The sequence below is a fragment of the Trachypithecus francoisi genome, unplaced genomic scaffold (assembly GCF_009764315.1).
Source record: "Trachypithecus francoisi isolate TF-2019V2 unplaced genomic scaffold, Tfra_2.0 Lachesis_group4, whole genome shotgun sequence".
Lineage (NCBI taxonomy): Eukaryota > Metazoa > Chordata > Mammalia > Primates > Cercopithecidae > Trachypithecus > Trachypithecus francoisi.
Window position 1 is genome coordinate 63,483,639 of NW_022681469.1, and position 23,182 is coordinate 63,506,820.

Here is a 23,182-nt window from a genome sequence, read left to right on the forward strand (position 1 = left end):
TTTCAGACTTTTCTTTTACATGAGTGATTCCTACAGGCATTTTAGTTTCCAAAATCTCATGTTTGTTTGAATCCTAAATATGTTCAAGATTCAGCCTTTTTAGGACAGGTGTAGTGGCTCATACCTGTAATCCCAGCACTTTGGGAGGCTGAGGCAGGTGGATCACCTGAGGTCAGGAGTTCGAGACCAGCCTGACCAACATGGTGAAATCCTGTCTCTATAAAAAATACAAAACTAGCAAGGCACGGTGGTGTGCACCTGTAGTCCCAGCTGCTCCAGAGGCTGAGACAGGAGAATTGCTTGAACCGGGGGGACAAAGGTTGCAGTGAGCCAAGATCCCGCCACTACACTCCAGCCTGGGCGACAGAGTGAGACTCCATCTCAATTAAAAAAAAAAAAAAAAAAAAAAGGAAAAATAAATAAGACTTACGCTTTTTCTTTTTCTTAAAGCCATGCCCTGTAAAATATCAGGTAAGGCATGTATATCCCACAAGTGAAAGAGGTGTGTCACTTAACTTATACATTATGTAGCCAAATCCAGCTCCTGATACATGAGTAATATTGGGAATTTATCAAAGTGGTGATAATACCATTTTATAGTGATAAATGCTATCTGATTTAATTTATTATCATAGAAACAAGCACTCTATGGTTTGAATTATAGGCATAAAATATTACTTTGATGTTCTTATTCATTGGTGCAATGAGCCCCAAGCAGTATTTTACTAACAATATTCAGCATGAGGTGTTCTTTAATTTTCATAGTGTAGTGTATAAACTTTTAAAGGAAAACACAATTTTGGCATATAAACTTTAAGTGAAAGCACAGTTTTGTTTTTGATGTTGCAACACAAGAAAAGATAAACACAGAAAGAATGGTGATATAAAAGAAAACCAACCCTAAAGCAAAAAGCACACACATAAAATCCTAGAATAGATGTTGATGTTGGCAGTGGGTCATGTACAATTTAGGAAAGATATCAGCCAATATCCGGTTCAAGTGCAGCTTTGCATACACCTGAGTGGAATCACGGACCCCACTATAGGGTGAATTCTAGAAGTGAGGCTGCAGAGTTTATAAAATTGACCTGATCTATTATTTTGGAAAACCATTCTTGAACTCAGGGATAGATTTTAATAAATAACCTCTAAGACCCATTCTAATTTGAGATTCAATTTGATTTGGGAATTATGATTTTACTGTAGATGTATAAATTATTCAAATAGATATGCTAGAACATGTGCATGTATATATAGACTATGTTTACAAATATATATATTTTATCATGTATATAATAAAATATAAATTCTTTTAGGATCATCTGTCAGGAAAGATTTTCATGACTAATCCCCTTATCAATGTAACTAGATTAGATAATACCTCTTCCATAATTCAGAATAATGCATTATATTTATAATATAACTTACGAGATACAGGCTCTGCTTCTTTTTACAATAGTATCATCCCTTCTTACTCATTTTTTCATTATTATGTAAAATGAAGAACTTTAGTTTTATCGCATATTGCTCTGTATTCCCCTAAATAACGGCTTCAAAATGATCATTTCCAGTTAAACACACTGTTTAGGGGTTCATTCTCCATAGCATTTTTATACATCTTTTGACAGCTTTTATTCCAGAATATCTTTTCAAATAGTCTGAAAAGAGAGAAATAGAATCTCCCTCCAGGGCAAACAGAAGATTTGTTTCCTGACCGGGATAGTAAAGATTATATCTCCCTCTAGACAAAGTTTAGACAGTTTTGCTAACAGCCCTCTTATAAGATTGGGAGTTTCTTAAGCTTGGGGTCCCTGAGATTTGACACATATCCACTGAGTGCAGTGTCTACCTAGGCTGCCACGCATCACCCCCTGCAGGACTTGAGGGGCAAAGACACTGATGGAAACAAGAAGCTCTTGCTGCCTGCTGTGCCATGAGTAATAGAGTCTTTTGTCTCTGACCCAAGAGTCTAATGTTTTCTGACAACATCTATGAAACTGTGACAGGCTAACCTGTCTTGAGAGGAAGATAAAATCTCAGACCCTTCACAGTTTTTGTCACAAAGATATTATGTGATGGTGAAGACAATAATGGCTTTTCTAGGATTGCCAGAACATGCATTGTTCCTAGCAGCAAAACTAATAATGGCAATTGCTGTAAGAATAACAAAACTATTCTTTCAGGCGTATTTCTCAGAGTTTCACAACAAAATCTTTGCTGATGTTTTTTCAACAGATAGTATTTCTTGCTCCTTTAATCCCTCATAGTGTTCTTATTTTCTCTATGTAGGACAACAATGATGTGTACTTAATTTTAGCTCTCTTATTAGACTATAAATTACAGAGGGCAAGGCAATGACTTATTTCTGTCTCACTACCCGTGCCTATCTGGCACAATGTCTTAAGCACAGTCTCTGCTTTTCAACGTCTGTTGATTGGCTTGTATCAGTCAATATGCCTTTTATCACATTCTTGGTAAAGTCAATCTGTCAAAGGAGATTACACTGAAGTTTGAGAGATCAGGTTCGTGGGCATGAAAATGCTGTAACATGTTAAATGAATAAAACAAGTAAAATTTTCCAGTTTAATCAGGAAGGAAATACTGCAGGATGTTAGCAATAACCTAGGCTCTTAAAGACTCATAGGATTTCTGAGGAAAGATAGACGGATGGATGTCAAACAGATCACTGAGTAGATGGAAGAGAGACAGAAGATAAGTATGAACAGTCTCTAAAGTTCAACACATAGGGACTCTCCAAAGGAGTAGCAGAAATATGGGTTTACTAAAGTTTTATTGTTGTTATTTTGGTTTGTTTGGTATTTTTAAACAGTTTAATAGGCTCAGAACTGCATCCAAACGTTAACTCAGGTGACAATATATGGCAAAGAAAGACCTCACTGGAAATGGAAAGTTATTTTTTAAAACCATCACATAAAAACATTCTGCCAAGCTTGTAAGGGAAATGATTTTCTTCATTTGTTTTGGCAGTCAGGATGCCTTTTGGTTCTGCTCCAGAGTTTAGCATCAACAAAAACCCATAAAATTAGGCTATTTGTTCTGCACAAAACATTTTTAAAGGCCGTTAAACAACAGCGTGTAATGTGATTTCCAAAATCTCTGTACCAAAAAAGATACAAAAAGCAAAAGGTTAAATACACATAATTTCTTCACAATACCCCTACAATATAATTTAATCATTCCACTGCATATTAACAAGCCATTTACTGTTCTTGCATATCTCAATGGAGAAAAATAAAATAAAGTATAAATTAAATTACAAGATAATTTTTTTCTAGACTCCCTATTGAGTCACATAACTATACCAGGATTAAGGATCTAACAGCTTATTGTTACAAGATGTTATGACACTCAGAGATTTAGGAGAGCACAAACAAACTAATGAATATGAAATAATTTTTTAACTGTAAAAATTAGATTATCTTTTTATTTAAAAAGAGTAAATAAAACAATCCAGTTAATATAAGTCTATCTTCATAGAATATATTTTAAGTGACTAAGCCTATATAATTTTATCTTATATTCTCTTTCTATTTCTATTATTCTAATGAAAAGTGTTTGCCTACATTTGGGGTTTTCTTTCTGTATTTACATCTATGTACTGCACCAGTGTCCATCAATGCACATCTTAATTATAGATCTTATAAATATTATTGAAAACAAGAAAATATATTTTGAATATAACACATTAAAATAATCGTAATGGTTTATAAATGATAATCTTTAACCTGACACACATTATCTGTCATCATGTTTATGCTTTTATACTTAATTATAATGACTGTCATTATTCAAGTAGTTTATATGCCAGAATTATAATATTTTGAACTATGGACGAAATTTGTACTTTAAAAAGCTTATTCTCCTAAGCATTTGAACTAGAAAAATATGATAACTACATACAAACATTTGTAGCCTGATGTATGGTCTTTTGTATGGATAAAATTTATTCAATTGGTATCATTAATGTGAAATGCCATCTGACATTTATGTGCAAATTGTACATAAATGCCTTTCTTCTATCCAATAAAAAATTAAATTCTAAAATATAATAACTTTTTTCACCTTTGATACAATAAAGTTGAATAAATGAGAAAGATATGAATATTTTTATAAACAGAATTATCTAACAGAACTATAATATGTATAGATATCCAAATTAAGTAGTGTAATTTTGACTTTTTTTTTTTTTTCTGAGACAGAGTTTCGCTCTTGTTGCCCAGGCTGGAGTGCAATGGCACGATCTCAGCTCACCACAACCTCCACCTCCCAGGTTCAAGTGATTCTCCTGCCTCAGCCTCCCAAGTAGCTGGGATTACAGGCATGCGCCACCATGCCCAGCTAATTTTTTTGTATTTTAAGTAGAGACAGGGTTTCTCCATGTTGGCTGGGCTGGTCTTGAACTCCTGACCTCAGGTGATCTGCCCACCTTGGTCTCCCAAAGTGCTGGAATTACAGGCGTGAGCCACCACACCGGGCCCAGTTTTAGCTTTAAATTATAGTAGTGAGAATAATTCTAGAAAAACAAGCTGAAATTTAGAAAGATAAAAACTATAGATCAAAGTTTCTAAAACTGAAAGTTTATTACCAAATATGAAATATTCTATGAGTTCTGCCAAAATATGGCTTAAATATATAAACATATTCATTTTTTATTTTTTCATGAAATGGAAAAAAAGAAAATAAAATTTTATACATTAAACAAGTATTCATATCTTCCAGAGAATAATTTTGATTTATTTTTTAGGAAGTCTTAGTAACTCTCAAACGTGTACAGATTGCAAGGGGATATTCAGACAGAACATAGACAGGATAACCTGTTACCTGTGATTGAATACTGGAGTCTCCTGGGGCTCTCAACCCTTACTATAAGTAAACAAAGGGTGTACAGTTACATATAATACCAGTCGGTGGTTTCTTTTCTACTACTCTCACCAGCAACTAATTGTTATACTAGTTCATAACCATTACTAGGGTAAAATGCAGGCATGCAAAGGGAATAAGAGCTAAGGAGAAAGAAACACCTCATAACAGAGGCGGAACTAGCAAAACTAATGGCACACTGAAGACCAATATGGAAGTTGATCTCAAAGCAATAACCTGGTTCTCAATGATGGCTTCTAGTACAGATGTACCTGGTTTTAAATTCTAACTGCCACTTACTGGCTTCATGGCTCTACTCTCATTTTCCATCCATTTATTCATCATGCTGCTGTCAAAGTAATCACTAAACTACAATTCTAACTATTTCATGCCCATATTGAGACTCCTGCATTGCCTAGAAGATTCCGTTTCAATAGCATTGCAGTCAGTCTTCTTCATGAACTAGTCTGTGGTTCCCATCCTTAACTCTTACTGCATACCCTTTTCCCACCCACATGCCCCCAATCCATCTATTTACTTCAGCCCAAAACATTAGTCATTATTCTACACTGCTCTGAAATTTCCGTCCTTCCTACTCCTACTTTCTATGTTCTCACTTCCAATCAAAATTCTATTATTCAAAGTCCAATTGAAATTATATCTCCTCCAGGAACCACTCCTAAAATACTTTCTTAGCATTTTATTTGAACCTTTATTGTCTATTCAAATTGTGCCACCTATGGCACATGTATATCTGTCTTGTCTATTATATTATAAATATCTTAGGGTAGGCACTGTTTCATTCATTTTTGCATACTTCATGTCCCCATATACGTTTCTAGAACTTAGTTAAATAACACCTAAAAATATGTAATACTTTTATCCCTCACTTTCTACGGTAGCACATTAGAATCATCTAGCTTCAGTAATAACAATGAAAACAGCAAATATTAAGGCGGTGCTTAGTATGTTCCAGGCACTGTTCTAGGCACTTAATAACTCACTTAATCTTCTCACAAAAACTAAGAGAAAGATACTATGGCTATCTGTTCTTACAGTTAAGAGAACTGAGAAACAGAGCTGTGGACTAACTTGCCTGGAATCACTCATCTAATAAGAGGTAGTGTTCAGATGGGAGCCTTAACAATATGGCTATAGAATCTGTGTTCTTTGCTGTTACACTCTGGTTTCTGCTCTCTTCAAAAAGTCCTCTAATATAATTGAATTAAAATAATTTAAAATAAAATAAAAACTAAAATTAACATGTTGGCTTTAATTGTTAAACACAAACAATAAGGAAACACAAACAAATATACTAGATCTAGTGCTTCTTTTTGGTAAATATAAATAAATATGATGAATATGAATAACTAAAAAAGTTTTTCTCATAGAAAAGAGAAAACAGCAGAGAAATGCTTTCAACATTTTTAGGTGCAATGTGGAAAACCTTACCATGCATAATATCCAGAGGAATTGTATTTTTGGTTAACACTAATTTTAGCTGACTAAGCAATATTATCGCAACCACTATTTCAAAATGCCATTACAGTCTGGGTGCAGTGGCTCACACCTATAATCCTAGCACTTTAGGAGCCCTAGGCAGGTGGATTACCTCAGGTCAGGAGTTCGAGACCAGCCTGGCCAACATGGTGAAACTGTCTCCACCACAAATATAAAACAAAATTAGCTGGGCGTAGTGGCACATACTTGTAATCCCAACTACTTGGGGACTGAGGCAAGAGAATCGATTGAACCCTAGAGGCGGAGGGTGCAGTGAACTGAGATCATGCCACTGCACTCCAGCCGGGGTGACAGAGTGAGACTCCATCTAAAATAAATAAATAAATAAATAAATAAATAAATAAATAAATAAAATGCTAGTACACAGTATTAAAATGTTTTAAAGTCACAGGGAATGTTTTTTCCATACTTTTTTTCTTCAAATAATTGTTTGAATTACAGATAACAGAATAGTTGTATAAACAGTGGGCTGACTGTAACAAAATACCAAGATATTTTGTAGTTATTACTTTTGTTTTTGGAATTCCCTAAATATATTTTTGATATAGGTAAAATATTCAATTATCCATGAATTGCTTTTTTAGCTATTTAAAACTTAACAATTTTACTGAATCTATGTAAATCTTCTTAGACTTAAGTTCAATTAAATTATAACAGCAACTGAAGTTTAAATAACTATGCAGTATGTAGAAATAAAATGTGCTTCTGCCGAGTGAAAGCTCCTAACCAGAAAATCTAGTCATAACATAATAAAATGTTGTTATCTCTTCTGGTTGCATCTTGAAATTATAAGAGTTATAAATAAATTGCAGGGAATGGGTATGAGAAGAAACATATACATTTATTTTCAAATTATCTGTTAATAGATTGGATGTTCTTCCTCAATACAGAACTATAATTTAACAATTGAGTAGTAAGTGAAAGAAAACTTAATGAGAACTCTTTAATAAAAAAAGAAGAAAAAAAGAAGGGCAATTTAAACATGAATAGCCATGAATGCCAATAGTTAGAGCCCTATCCCAATTTAGAGACTTTGAAGCTTACACTTTTTTTTTTTTAAGAAACAAATGCAGATGTGGGTTGAATCTATGGTCAATCAAGTGAAAAAAGTCTACGAGGATGTTTTGTTTTTCCCTTTCCAAATATTCTATCCATACAAGGTCCTGATATTGTCACATTATGATCAGAAAGTCTCAGATGCTTTAATTTTTTACTTAGATAATAGTTTTCTTTAGTTCAGCCAAAGGTCTTTTTGCACTAAAGGACACTAGAGAAAGCAAAATAAATAAATAATAAATACAAACAACAATAAATACACATTTTTTTTCAATTTCTTAGAATGTTAAATCAGAATTTGATTGAAACCAGAATTCTCATCTAAGAAGTCTTACACTATCTGGGGATTTTAGAGAGTTTTAGATAGAATAAAATGCAAAAGCTATTCTCTTTGAGGAGGTGGGAGATGCTCACATTAGATAATGCAAATGGAGTTACTAAATTGGAAGTTTTAGAGTGAAGAGTACGCTTTAGCATCAGCACTGAGTTTTGCAGTTTGTAGGGAGGGTTTAGGGTCTTTAATGAATGTTACATAGGTACAACAGAGCAGAAATTCATTGGGAAAGAGTATTATCGCATGGTCTGGGAATGCAGTGAGTTAAATAATTTAGAAAGCAAAGACATTATCTAAAAACACTAATACAGTACAATAAGTTTATTAAGTTACAGATTCTTATCTATTTCAAAATTTGTATGAAAAAATTATCCTTATAAGTGTGTATATTCATATAAGTTCTGGTTATTATTTAGAAAATAATTATTTAGTACCACATATAGGACGGGTATTTCCAGGACCAGCAAGGATGCTTAATATCCCAGCGTTTCACAATCCTCATGCACATTACAATTACCTGGGAAAGTTTCAGAAAGTACCACTATTTAGTCCTCACATCAGTATAGAGGTAGAGCCAAGACACAAATATTATTCACACAATACTCAGGTGTTTACTAACGTGCAGCCAAGGTTGCAATTACCGCCACACTGTGAAACAGGATTCCCTGTTTGCCAGAGCAGAAGTGGGTAGGTGGTGGATAGGTGGCTTGGGATATAAGGGTAAGTAGAAGGCAGACAAAATTAACCTAAATGAAATTCAGCAATAACTAGTCTGAAAGTAGTTGTGATAATAAGTACAATAAAATTTCCAAGAGGCCGGGTGCGGTGGCTCACGTCTATAATACCAGCACTTTGGGAGGCCGAGGCGGATGGATCATGTGGTCAGGAGCTCAAGACCATCCTGGCTAACACAGTGAAAACCCGTCTCTACTAAAAATACAAAAAAAATAGCCGGGCGTGGTGGCCGGCACCTGTAGACCCAGCTACTCGGCAGACGCTGAGGCAGGAGAATGGCCTGAACTAGGGAGGCGGAGCTTGCAGTGAGCTGAGATCGTGCCACTGCACTCCAGCCTGGGCGACAGAGTGAGACTCCGTCTCAAAAAAAAAAAAAAAAAAAAAAAAAATTGCAAGAAAGCAGACAGTGAAGAGAACAGATTTATTGATGGAAGATGTTAGGATTAGCAACAGACACACTTTCATTCTTTCATTACATCTTCAAAGATGAACATAACACAGTGCCTACTCTTAAGGACCCATCTTATAAGTAAACTGACAGCTGAACAGCCAAAGCTAATACAATATGGGAGTCAAAATCAGACCTTAGAATAAGGAAGGGCAAGGAGAACCTTCTCCAAATCTAGGTTAAAAGAGAAAGAAAACAGATTTTAAAAAATTGGATATATTTGAAGGTTATTCCAGGAAAGGGGATCTGTAAGGATACAGAGGTATGAAAAAGAGCAAATAGAAATGGTCTGACTAGCAATGTGTTATTGGTGGACAAGTGGAGATTAGGCTAAGAAGGTAGATGAAAGTAAATCATGAAGAACTATATTTGCTCAGCCGAGAAATTTATATTTATATTTACTCAAAAAAAATTAGAATGCTTTCTAAAGTGAAAATTATGGAGCAGGAGTTGTTAACTGGGGCCTGAAAAAAGAATTCAGGGAACACGCCACCTCAGAAATCAGAAAAAAAAAAAAAAAGTCATTATGCATTAACCATTAAGTTCTAACTGCAATTTAGCATTTCTATCAGATAATATCATATAAATGTAGAAAGCAAACTATAGTAGTATTAGCAGTATCTGTGGTTTCATTACCAAGAGAAAATACATTTCAATGCTACTTTAGAGTTGCTGCAATTATCTCAAAATATCATTAACACTCATCATTAATTGGAAATGCGGGTGCTTATGAGTGAGACCTGTTGTTAGGTTTTATTACTTAATATGTTAATAAAGAAGGTACATGTCATCACATCATAAATTGCTATTTTAATATCATAATAGTTGTATTAAAAAATATAGTTTTGCTAACTTGATTTTAATATTTTGCTTCGTAATTCTACATATTTACTTTATACATTTGAGGGTCCTTAGGTTTTGCCAGACTGTCAAATGAATCCACGTCTCACAGGGAAATTAAGCACCCCTATACAAACTACATTTGTTGTTGATTTTGTAGAAAGGAAAAGAAGAAATAATAATGTAGAAAAGACAGAAAATAACCAGCCCTTAAGAAAGGTCAACAAGCTGGGACCCAGAGCATAGGTTTAAGGAGTGACATTTCATAAAAGGAGGGAGTACCGCCAATATAACAAGGCAGGAGGTGAAAAACATCATGCGGAAACAGTAGCTTTGGTAATGGGAGGGTGAGGCTCAACATGTTCAATGGTTTCCATTTTGTAAATGAAGTTAAAATTGAAGGTTATTTATCTTCCCTGAAGAGATCATCAGGATTAATCCATCATGACATACCCCTGTTGAGCATAGTCACCATGGGAAGTATTGACCTGACCCACTTCCAGGTCAACAATGAATACTTGGACTCATACATCACATAGCTCTGTGCCACCCCCAATCTGACCCCACCTTTCTGAGGCCTCAAACCCTTCTGTGAAGTCCTTTGGAATGTCATTGACAAAATCCCTGCGACTTCAGTCTTTCTCCCCCATGTTCCTTTACCTTCTTGCTCTGGTTAAGATCAGCTTGTCCCCTGAGAACACTATTTCTCTACCAGATATGGTGGTGGCTTTTTTAAATATAAGAAATAACATTAAATAAAAGAAAATAAGACAAAAGGCAATCCCAGAAGAATGCAACACACCATTGTATATGATTTTTACATAGCTCAAAAGTAGTATTTTACATAGCTCTAAACCCACATATGAGGAAAATATTTTCACTGACCACTCTCCCCTTCTCCTCACTAATTTTTTCCTCTCTAAATTCACCTACTCAATAAAGGTTTAAAAGAATAAAACCCTAGCTGCTTTAAGGTTCATGTGGTCACAACCATACCACCTGCTACCTTCCTCCTTGTAGTCATCCACCATCATCCATTGCTACATTCTCCTCATTAATTGAATATTTTTTCAACTAGCTTACTATCCTTCTCTTCCCAAAGATGATTCATCAACCACCACACTTGCAAGTCAATGCCTGTCCATCTGTTTCAATGACCTGGTCCTTCAAATCAGCCTGAGGCACATGCTCTGATGTTACTTCACCAGCTCTGCAGTGTAACTAGTCAGAACTGGTCATTGAGCCTTGAAATATGGATAGTGGGCATTTAATTTTGCTATATTCTTAAATATCACCTCCCTAGAAAACATTTTTTTGACCACCCTACTCTCCTCACCAACCTCTACTGTCTTACCTCCACTAAGTTGTTTTATTTTCTTTATAGCATGTATCATACCTGGCATTATATTATAATATTATTTCATTTTTCCAGTGTATTTCCTAATTTTATACGCAATGTATTCTGAAATAATTCTAAGGTTATTAAAGTTAAGATCAAATAAAGCTAAAAATAATTTAAAATAATATTATAGTTGCTAAAATAGAGAGGTATTGGTGCAGAGATAAATAAATGAATCAAGGGAAGAGTGTTGAGGAATGTGGGGATCATACAGAACAACAGAGTAAGTGTGAAAGAGTGTGTGAGCTCATTGGGAATTCATGCACTGATGGAAGTAGTGGAACTTTGTATAACCACATTGGAAAGCTATTTGGCACTATCTTGACATTAACATATTCTATCACTGGCAACTCTACTCCTGAATATATATGCCCTGGATCCTTTCCCATATGCATGTATCAAGAGAAGTTTGCTAAAATGATCATAGCAACATTGATAAAATGAAATATGGGAAACCACCCAAATGTCCTTTGACATGGAATGGATAAATAAATTGTGTTATATTCATATGATGGAACATATTACACAGAATACAGAGTAAATAATAAGAGCTTATACATACTGCTGTGTGCCAAGCACTGCTCTTGGTACTTTACATAAATTAATTCATAATTAATTTTTATCTTCAAAGAGGAATAATATTTATCCTTTTACAAATAAAGAAACAGATACACAAAGGGATTTAGGAACTTGTCCAATATTATACATGCATAGCCAGGATTTAAACACCAAAATCCCCATTGAGTGCTCCCAATTCACTGTTCTACTTCTACAGCAAATAAGGCATGGGTACAGGTAACATAATTAAATATAAGAAATAACATTAAATAAAAGAAAATAAGACAAAAGGCAATCCCAGAAGAATGCAACACACCATTGTATATGATTTTTACATAGCTCAAAAGTAGTGACACTAAATAATATACTGTGTAGGAAAACAGTATATAGAGAATATATACTGTATGGGAAAATATATAATAAAATAATTTTTAAAAATGAAAACGAGAAAGGGTAGTGGGTAGTAATTGCTCCTGGGCAGCAGGTTGCATGTGGAGAGAAACAGGGAGAAGACGAAGGTAGCCGCCCCTGCAATGGGATTGGTGATATTTTCATTCAGATGTTGGGAGCTGGGTTCACAAGTATTTATTTTATTATATTTTCTAATGAATTTATGTTATATATATCCCTTTCTGTATGAAATATAATGTTTTAAAAGATACTAAAGAAATAAACAGAAAGTGAGAAAGTGAAAAAATAAAAGGCTTTGGCTACATTTTCAAGGTGTTTGATTTGAAGGAAAGAAGGAAAGATGTATCACTGGGTAGATCCGTGGTTAACGGGGGACATGTGTGTGTGTCTTTTTTTTTTTTTAAGAGAGTGTCTCACTATGCTGCCCAGGCTGATCTTAAACTCCTGGGCTCAAGCAATCCTCCTGCCTCAGCCTTCAGAGTAGCTGGGACTACAGGCATGCGTCATATGTGTGTCTTCATTTCGAGGGTCTGAGTCTTGTAGATAGGTAGGCTAAATTAAATGTGGAGACTTTTCCTGATTATCATGACTGTAGGGAGGGTGCTACTGGCATTTTGTGGGTACAAGCCACCTAAACATCCTGCAATGAACATGGCACTCCCATCCTTAACTATGAATTATCCAAGATGTCAGCAGTACCAAGGTTGGGAAGCTCAGAGATAGAGAAAGCAAAGCGGGAGAGATTTTAAAAAAATATTTTATCAGGAAAACAATTGAGAGAGTAAGGTCCAGACAAGATAGGAGGAGAGCTGAGCCCTAAAGCAGACACATTACATTTTTAGAGCCTGGTGAGCACTGAAGAACTGACCATTTTCTTAAGCTCACTCTTTTAAGCAGAATGTCATGAAGTAGACCTTACTCCTACTCCGCTGCTACTAAAAACAGCCTCAGAGGGCATACTGAGAGTTTTATTGCTGATCATTCTGAAGAAACAGAAAGAACAAATAGAAAATAAGAAATGCAGGTGGGGCCGATGTTACATCAGAGCTAATGAAGCATAACAAGCCTCAGGACTCCTTCCTGGCACCTGCCCAGACTGTAGACCTGAAAGGAGTCTCTGCAATTTTGAAAATTTTTAAGTTTGAGTTAATTATAGTACTTAAAATTACCCCCCTGCAGCTGTATACATTTTGGGCTCCACAAAATAAGGATTTACCCTGGAGTTTGGGGTACTCAAATAGGTTTTATAGCTACTTTCCTTGACATCCTGGCTAGATGGCACCCTGAAGCTCAATGACCACATACCACTCTATTTAGTTCCCTAAGATGCAGTTCATAAAGCCTCATCACCCTCCGGGTCTCCTCCCCTTACATAGTTTTCACAGGTCATTTCCTCCATGAAAGCCCAGCTTCCAAGTATTAAAGTGCTGAGGGTATAATTAGGCCAAAACAATACATGAGAGTGAGTGGGCGATTCAATTTCCTCTGCTCTGAAGGGGATTCACATTACAATGAAAAGCTGCTATCTCTTGGTCTTATGGTCCACATAGGAAACAACAGCCCAGGAAAATTGTCATTAAATTTTGTGTACATGAGTCACCTATTTGTTATAAATGTAGATTCCAGGGAACCACTCCATGATAGTCACATAATATTTTGGTCCAAGGAAGATAATTTAAGAACTACTTCCTCAGTGCAAAGGTTGTTAATTTTCTGAAAGGACAGATCTTTTATAGGTTCTTCTAATATTCACATATTAACAATTTTAATATAGGGATCCATCTATGACAGCCTTATTTATGATCCCTAGGTTAGATCCTCCTTCACAGAAAATCAGAGTAAGTAGATGATACCAGAGAGAGAGAGAGAGAAGAAAAAGAGATAGTTGCAGAGGCAGTTAGGATTAAAGTTGGAAAGAGATCAACCAAGAAGTGAGAGAAAAACCCATTGAATTTGACAGACAGGAGGTCGTGTGTGTGCATGTGTGTGTGTGTGCGTGTGTGTGTGTGTATTTATATTTTATATATATGGAGAGAGAGGAAGAGTGAAAGAGAGCAATTGGTATACATATGTTTGAAGTCAAAAGAGAACTACGGAGAAAATAAAGGCATTAGAAAGAAAGGAAAGATAGGGTGAAATGCAATATTTGCTTCTACTTTAACCTGAATCACTAAAACGATAGAAAAAGGATTAAAAAGACATAATCCAAAAAGGACAAATAAAACTGGAGTGTAGATGCCAAAGAAATATCAGCAACATTTTAAGAACTCTAAAACATATGGGCAAGTGTTGGCACTTTGCACGCTAGGAAAAGCGGAAATCTAAATGCCTGCAAGGTGACAGGAGCCAATATGCAAGCTGATTCATAAAAAAGACTCCAGAAATTCTCAGAAATTAGAAGCCTAGAGTGAGAAGAGGGGTGGGTGTGGATGATGTCAGGAGAAGTGTTTCAAAGTATGCATAATAAGCAGTAACGCCAGACAATAAAGGGGGAACAATCTGACTTAGAGGAGTCCCAGAAGAAAGTCAAGAGGAGAATGAAGAGAAGAAAAGATGTAACAGAAATAATGAGCATTCTCTAGAGCCAAAAGTCATGAGGTCCCTGGTAGAAAGGTCCATTGTGTCTCAGTGCAACGGGTGTAAAAAGAGAGATGCAAGAGAAATAGGAGAAGGTTTTAAAACACAGAGATTAAAGTAGGGATTCTAAACGCATGAATGAGAGACAGGTTACATCCAAAACTTTGAAATTAGAAAGAATCAGACTTCTCAGCGGCTATACTAGAAGTCTGGAAACAATGGATTGATATCCTGAAAATTCTGAAGCAAGTGATTTTCAACCTAGAATTTTATATCCATCTATCAATAATGTGTGAAATTGGAATAATACAATTTTCAAACATACAAGACTCAACACTGGACTCTGTATCCTTCTTCCAGAAGCTAGGAAAGGATATGCTTCCACAGCATGGCAAACTGTAGGTGGGGGGCCAGAGAAACTGAAGTTTTATACAAGTCAGGGGCTGAGAGGATGCTCCAGGTGATGGTGAAGCTAAGCTCCAGCTAGGCAAGTGGAGCATGGAGGATACCTTCAATTAAAAAATGGAAACAATGTGAACTGATGAAAACTTGTAAGTTTTACTACATTGAGAGGAGTATAAAAACTTTTGTAGAGAGAGTGGTGAAAAATTAGTGAAACTAATATAAAAATCTTATCAAATGAAAAAAATGGGATAATGTTAAATTTCAAGAGAAACAAAAAAATTGCAGAAAGAAGTAAAGGAAAGAAGGAAGGAAACAAGGGCAGAAAAAAGGGAGGGAAAAGTGTGATAAACTTCCCACATGTGGCCCAGTGGTGAATACTATCTTCCTAATCATAATAAGGTAAAGACACTGGTATTTAACCAAAAATTGTGTATAATTATTTTGGGAAGATAGAGGGCAAGTGATTGGAGGGTTGCTGATGAAGTATAGTACATAGATATTTTAACTGTGGTATTGCAAAAGAAGGATGCTAAAATCCTCATCTTCCTTAAAGATGTATTTCTTAACAGATATTGCCTAAAATGAAACATATCAATAAACAGTACACAAACGTTATTTTGAAATATGTAGAGAAGAACCAGAAGAAACAACAAAAGATTTAAAATTATTACCTCTAGGGACAGGGAACTGGCAGAAACCAAGGAATGATGCTTTATGTCATAATTTTTTAAATGACTTTAGAAAATATGGACATGGTTCATAAACATAAAAATAAATCAATTGTAAAGAAAGTGTATTACATAATACATGCACTTAAGGCAAAAATACTATGTTCTAAATATTTATGTTTTGTGTAAGATTTATATGGATCTATGAAAATTTGGCTTAATTATTTGTATAATTATAGACTATAATTACAGATTATTTTTCGCTTTTTCCAAAAGATGTTGGTACTTTCTTGTTCTAAATTTATAAATGACTTCACCGTGTTAAAGGAGCATCCACCTGAAGTAGTGATATTACCAGCAGAACTATATGAGGTAGTTAGATCGAGGCCCCATATTCACATTTCTTCAAGCTTGCGCTTTGGAATAGTAAAGCCCAGAGGAACTGGTGGTGATTCATCATGCTCCAAACCCAGGTCTCAGGACAGTGGGTGTGGTGACAAGGTCCACCATGCAAGAGGAATGTCAAATGCACCAGGCAAGAGTGTCTGGAAATCCAGGTATCAGTGTTGTACCAGAAAAGTTCATACAACATGATTTAGAAATCATTTCCTCAAAATGATTTTAGTTTTAAGTAGTATTTTATTTAAAAAGTAATCACTCAAAATTTTAAAGTGGTCAATACAATTAAAAAAAGACAAGGAACATTCTTGGAATTTCCCCCCTTTTCTTTCTCTACTGAAATGCAGTTTGGATATTTCTATACCTCTTTATAGTCGTCACTGATTCTCTCCAAGCTGAGGGAATATACAAGGTCCCTGCCTCCCACGAAGAGCCGCTCTTGATATTCATCCAGCAGCATTGTATGGAGATCAAGAAATCCAAATGGGCTATGAAATATTGATGTTCTGTTCAGATTCAAGAGCTCTGAAATGCAAAGTGATATGTACACTAAGCACACAAGAAAATGAAAATACTTTTATAACCCTTTTCTCATAGCTCTGTTTTCATCCCTATTGGAACCAAGTCATTAACATGCATTTTATCATAAATACACTGGCAACAAATTTTAATATGCACAAGTTAAAATATTTCATAAATTTATGAATCTAAAAGCTTCATCAATTTAATAAGTAAGAAAAATATTCTATATTTTTAAATCCAGAAAAATAGTCATCCTTCACAATCTTTAACATAAAGTGCTAGGTGAAAGTCATTTTACAGCTCCTCTAATGTATAATGGTTACAAATCTACATTAAACCCACCAGAGTGTGTTTATTGAATTTCAGATAAATGCCACTCAGAAAAATGTTTCTACTTGTAATTGGTTTTGATAGTCACATCCAAAATCAAATTTTCCCAGTCTGCAAACTATCAGCGTCATTAATACAATGAGGCATTAATGTGGTAACAGTTACAGTAGGGATCACTGATAAAACTGGGGGGAATATATTTTCAATCACTGCAATTTTTGCTAATACTGTTACATTCGTGCTTAGGTCAGAAATTTTGAGCTGTATGTTTTACCTATATACATTTAATTGTAAGAAGTCATAATCTGGCAAACCTCTCGTGTGTGCATTTGTTTGTTAAAGGTATTTAATTGCATATGGCAGTTCAGTGCTTAAGGTTGGTAAAATGATATATGAGAGCCTTTGGTGATGAGAGAGAATAAAAACCCCAAGCCTAGACTCTGCATGCTGAAGAATTCCTGAAGAGGCCCTTTGGCAAATGTTGACAAATTAGAAGATAACTTTTTTTCCAAAGATCAATGCCTAATGCATCTAACAGATAATGTGAATTCTTGGTGACTAGGACACTAAAATCTAAACAAATGATACTATGAAGTAGGACAAATCTATAGCACTGTGCCCACTCTTACACTTTCTGTTTCTGAGAAAGAAGAGATGAAGTATATACCTCTGTATTAATAATATATTCCTTATCTATATCTCTACCCTCAAACTGTTGATGCCCAAAACTTTATGAAGTAGAGTTAACTTTAAATCTGTAGCTTAAAATGAACAATACTGCTAAAAGTATCTTTTCCTCTGTATTAATAATGTATTTCTCATCTATATCTCTACCCTCAAACTTTGATGCTCCAAACTTTGTGGAGTAGAGTTAAATTTAAATCTTTAGTTTGAAATTAACAATACTGCTAAATCAATATATCCCTTAAAAAGGTAAAACTTTTTCTTATTGAGTTATCTTTGAGATATTGAGTCTTTTGACTATTCACCTAAATAAATAATCTGAGAATAAGTTTTGAGGGTGGGTAAAAAGGAATAATAGGTATAACACACAAGAGATTTGCCAGATTCTGATATTTTAAAATTAAATATGTATAGGTAAAGCATATAGCTTGAAACTTCTGACACAGGCATGAAAGCAAGAGTATCAGCAAAAATTTCAATGGTAGAAAATCCATTGCCTATTATTCCTTCTTTTCCCACCCTCACAACTTACTTGGGAAGGAAAATAAAATCGTTTGAAAAATTAGAGGTTCTTAAATCCTGGAAGACAATTTTTTTCCGTTTAATAATTTTGTCCAAGTAGAATCATACTGCTTTCCTTTGCATACAGCAAGAGAAGCACAGGTTGGAATCCACTGGCATAACAAAAATATAGCTCAAAATGGTCTGCTATCATTATACTTTGTCTTTATATATAAGCATTTATTTTTATATCAGGGCTGCTAAGTGGATTTTTAGAAAAGTTTCCCCAGTTATTCCAATAGTTGGCAACACTTTTCAGTTTTAATGCACAGTGAAAGAATCTGAATGGGTACAACTGATGAAAGGATGGTTACACACTGGCTCGAATAGGTTCCTGGGCTGCAGAGCTACCCAGAACACTCAGGTGTAGCCCTTAGGGGACTAAGCTGGGAAATAAGAGAAAGTCATGAGAGGGTTCAATTATGAGGGATTTTAGGAAGAGGCAGCCCAATCAGTAAAGGAGGCACTCCATGAGTGACTCCATCTAGGGATGACCTTGCCTGCTGCCCAATGAGGTGATTAATACCTCATTACCCCTGCATGCACATGGCAAGATAGACACCAACTTCTACTTGCTTTTACCACTTACCAATTTGTGTACTTGCTAAGTAGACTACAGTTCTAACAGTCTAAAAGTAGTAGTTCTTATTTCTTTGTAAATAATAGTGGAAACTAATTATTGAATCATCAATCTTATTTTATTATGATGTATCACCTCTTGTAACCTATTCTTCCTCTCGATGGCCAAATCTATCCTATGAGATCACAAAAATGTGCATGTTTCTGTGGGTATGTACTTTGGAGAAAGCAAAGGGAAAGAACCGAAGTGTGCATACAACAAATGCAAATTTTGTGAATCTTCGTTTTTAATGAACTGTACATTTACATATATATATTTTGTCTTTTACAAAACAGTAAACAACCACTGTATAACAGTTTAAATTACCAGTGTATTTTATTTTACTGGAGAAACCTAGGTGCCCAGAAATTTAATGACTATCTTATGGTCATATACTATTACAATAAAAATCACTCAATTTACCTCTAAAAACATGAGAATTAAAGTATAACAGATGTGTATATTATAATCAAAGGTCTTTGTAGACTGCGAATCTGGAAGGCCAGGTTTTAATCTTGGCTTTGACAATAATTGCGTAGGTAAACTTGAACAACCTCTTAAGTTCTTTAGACTGGATTCTTCACCTGTTAATCACCCTTCTACCTTTAAAATTCTTAATTCTTTGACTAAATTGCATTTCTAAAATGAAGCTATGAAAGAGTGCAAAAAAAGAAAGAAGCAAATCGACACTTAGATGTTTTATGGAGTCATTTAAAGTACAGTGCTGAGCTTGTATTTTTTGTTTTTCACACTTTTGGAAGCTTATCAAAGGGAAGGAGTGGTGAATAGCAAGTCTAACTATCAGATGTCTCATGTTTACATTTGCCTAAAGTGAAGTAGCTAGAAAGTTCATTTACAACTTTTTCTCTGACCCTAAATGTTTATACGGTCAGTGAAAAAACAATGTAATCAATGTAATAAGGAATTTTGGAGATTATTTTCCTGATTCATTCATATTGCCTCAGAGAAAATTGTTGCCAAAATATGTTTGGATACATAAAACTGAGTATCATACATACCATAGGTAATAAATTGAGAAATGTCATTTTATTTATGAAGATACTTCTTAGAATAATTTCTAAGATCATTTTTTAAATTTATAAAACCTAATGAACAGGCTGTAGTTTTCTTTAAACATTTCATAATATAAGAAAAGAAAAAATACATTGAATGCTTCGACTGCTCTCTACCCTGACCAACACCATACAACAAAACAGTGACAACAATTGAATTCCTAAGACATTAAGACTTGTCAGTAGATAGACGTTATTTTAAAATCATAGCACTAACTAGAGTTTATGAATGCCATGGTTTATATTTTTCTTGTCCACTTTCACTGGCATAAATCCTGTCTTGATCTTTAATTTTCTCTAAGGCCTAGACTACTTTTCCTAAGTGGTTACAATTTTGTAATATCCTTGACTTTAAGTTAAGAAAGGTTAGAAGTATCCATTATATATGAATATTTGTGCTTTAGACATATATCTGTAATAATGAACACAGAGCCATTCTAAAATAGAAACTATTTTTGAAAAGAATGTGAATGTTTATTATATATTTACTATTATTTATTCAATATTAACTCGATTTTTCTACTTTACTTGATTAATTTGCCTCTTTCCAAAAAGGATCTGAGATGACTTATACAAATATATCCAATCAAATAAACAAATATATTTCTAAGGGAGTGAGGGTAAGAGAAAAACAGTAAGATGGGTGGGTTGTAATAAATTTAACTGGAAGTCATCCTCTAATATCTGATACATCATTAAAATGAATCTCAAATTTGGCCTCAGGCTTCCCAAAATCCAAAGTAGAGGAAGTCACTGTAATACAAGAAAAAAAAACTATCAAGTGCTTAGGATCGTTATCTAGTATTAAGAACTAAGAGAAATTTCCTCTAAGGTTGTAATAGATATACTGAAAAATACTGTGGTGGACATTCAACATCACTAAGAATTAAGGTGTCAAGTTCCATACCTGTGCTTATAATTACATCCCTTAATAAAAGACAACTAAACTAACATGAAAATTCACTCCACCAAAAGTCACTTGATGGCCTTGGGTAGCCACGTTATTTGGAATATTAATGATTGCAATGAACAGAGATTAAATTAAGGTAATGTAAATGTGAGGACAGAAATTCTGGCCTCATGGTAATCAGAAAACAAAAGGAAGCCAAGGTAATTTATCTCTTAGGAGATGCTGCATCTTTGCGTCTTGCTTCTTTCTTCTCTTAATGCTACCGCTTCACTGTGCTGATTCTAAAGGGCTTATTCATTAATTTGTTCATGACCAAAGATAATATATCCTATTGTTTTGTTTATAATGCTCTCTTTACAAATAAAGCATACTTCAATTTCTATGAATTTCATACGAATGAGATAGATGAAAATTTGCTCATTCCAAAATAACTTGGAAATAGAAGCATTCTTCTCTATTCAGATATGAAATTTATTCTCCAGTCGTATGAGTGACTTTCACAATCCAGTTATTATCAGGAAAAATGACTTAATAGGTTATTATATATAACCTATATGTAATATATATTTATTATATATATAAGATATAACCTTGCAGCTCCCACATCACCACAATGTGACAATGGCTCCTGCACTTCGCAATTCAAAATCTCAAGGGAAATAATGAAATTGTGTCAGCTAGTGTTCATAATTCATGGGTTGCTGGCTTCCTCTAGATTGGATGCGTTGTGAACAATTATCCATCTGTGGTTAAAATGTGGAAGCCACATGGCAAAATGTGTAGTTTCTATAATTAATGTGTATGGGGTCAGAGCAATCAACATGAAGCATGTCTCAATTCCATAGCAAACTTAGCCAGTCTGTCTTTATTCATGAACAAATTTATAATACCATAAATTTGTTACAATCTGTATTTCTGCTAGACTAAATAAGTTGGCCTGCTGTTGATAGCTTTTCATGATTATATAATCATGTTTAGGTGTTCATGGTGTTTAGATGTTCAATCACATATAGATGTTTATGACTATATAATTATAGTGCATGTTGGAGAGTATCTGCCAAATATCAACATTTGAGTTTTCATTAATTGATCTTAAGTCATTTTTCCTGATAATAACTGGATTGTGAAAGTCACTCACATGACTGGAGAATAAATTTCATATCTGAATAGAGAAGAATGCTTCTATTTCCAATTTATTTTAGAATGAGCAGACTTTCATCTATCTCATTCATATGAAATTCATAGAAATTGAAGTATGCTTTATTTGTAAAGAGAGCATTGTAAACATAAAACAATTAATGAGATCAAAGCAGTAAAGTTTGATAAATCATGGAATTCTGAAGTTTAAGAAAAAAGCAGAAACATAATTATTAGAGGAAATCTGGGGAAGAAAATATACATATAGCACAAATGGAAACTAATTGTTTTTAATACAGTTCTTTACTATGTTAAAAAAAAAAAACTATTTTAAGGAAAGAAGAAAAAATATCACCTCTGTTCTGCAAATAGCACATTATCAAAGAGGATACAAAAAGTGAATTTGCATAAAAAGAATTCAACTTCATTAAATGTTCAAAGGAATGAGGATGAAAATGTCATTTTAGTGGTATTTTAAAAAATTACAATAACTAGTGAAAATGAGAATTCAGGCTCTTCTAGAGATCTATGTAAAATTTCTATATTACACAAATTTTCTCCAGTGAACATGTTACTTTACCAAAAATGAAATTATATAAGTAAAAGGGGAAGACGTATGAGATGTCTCCTTTTTTATGCAACCAAATTTCCTCCTATATCCGGGTACCCATCCTCCCCACCCTAACTCTCAAGGTGATAATAACAATTAATAAATATTTATTGATCAGTTACACAGCATGTATTATCTAAGGGCTAGACATTTTTATGTCATGTAATCATTGTGACACCTCCTCAGAAACACTATTCTCCCCATTTTTTGCATGCAAAAAGAGAATTTATTAGAGATTCAGTACAGAGTTAAAGTTATTTTGGTCAGTATTGGTGACAAAATTTGAACAACAGAAGTTGACTGGAGAGCTTTGTTACAATGCACATGAGATTTCTAAATATTATTTTTAAAATACCCTAGCAATTCAAAGTCTAGTCTATTAAGAGATTATAATGCATCAGAAATGAATGCATTTTTTGCAGAGCCTGATATAAAACGATAGAAGGTTTTTAAAATATTTAATAGGTTGTATTGAGATAATTCAAAATAATTTAATGGCAATGA

At 34.3% G+C, this 23,182-nt stretch overlaps 1 protein-coding gene across 2 annotated transcripts in view; it reads right to left on the minus strand.

Annotated features, from left to right (window-relative positions):
• The window catches only part of SEMA3E (semaphorin 3E), a 281,858-nt gene that overhangs the window by 103,817 nt on the left and 154,859 nt on the right, over positions 1-23,182 (minus strand). For both annotated transcript variants that reach the window (XM_033193243.1, XM_033193241.1), the window contains exon 2: positions 16,597-16,757. In XM_033193243.1, coding sequence (XP_033049134.1) covers positions 16,597-16,757 — 161 coding nt within the window. The remainder of the gene's footprint in view (positions 1-16,596; positions 16,758-23,182) is intronic.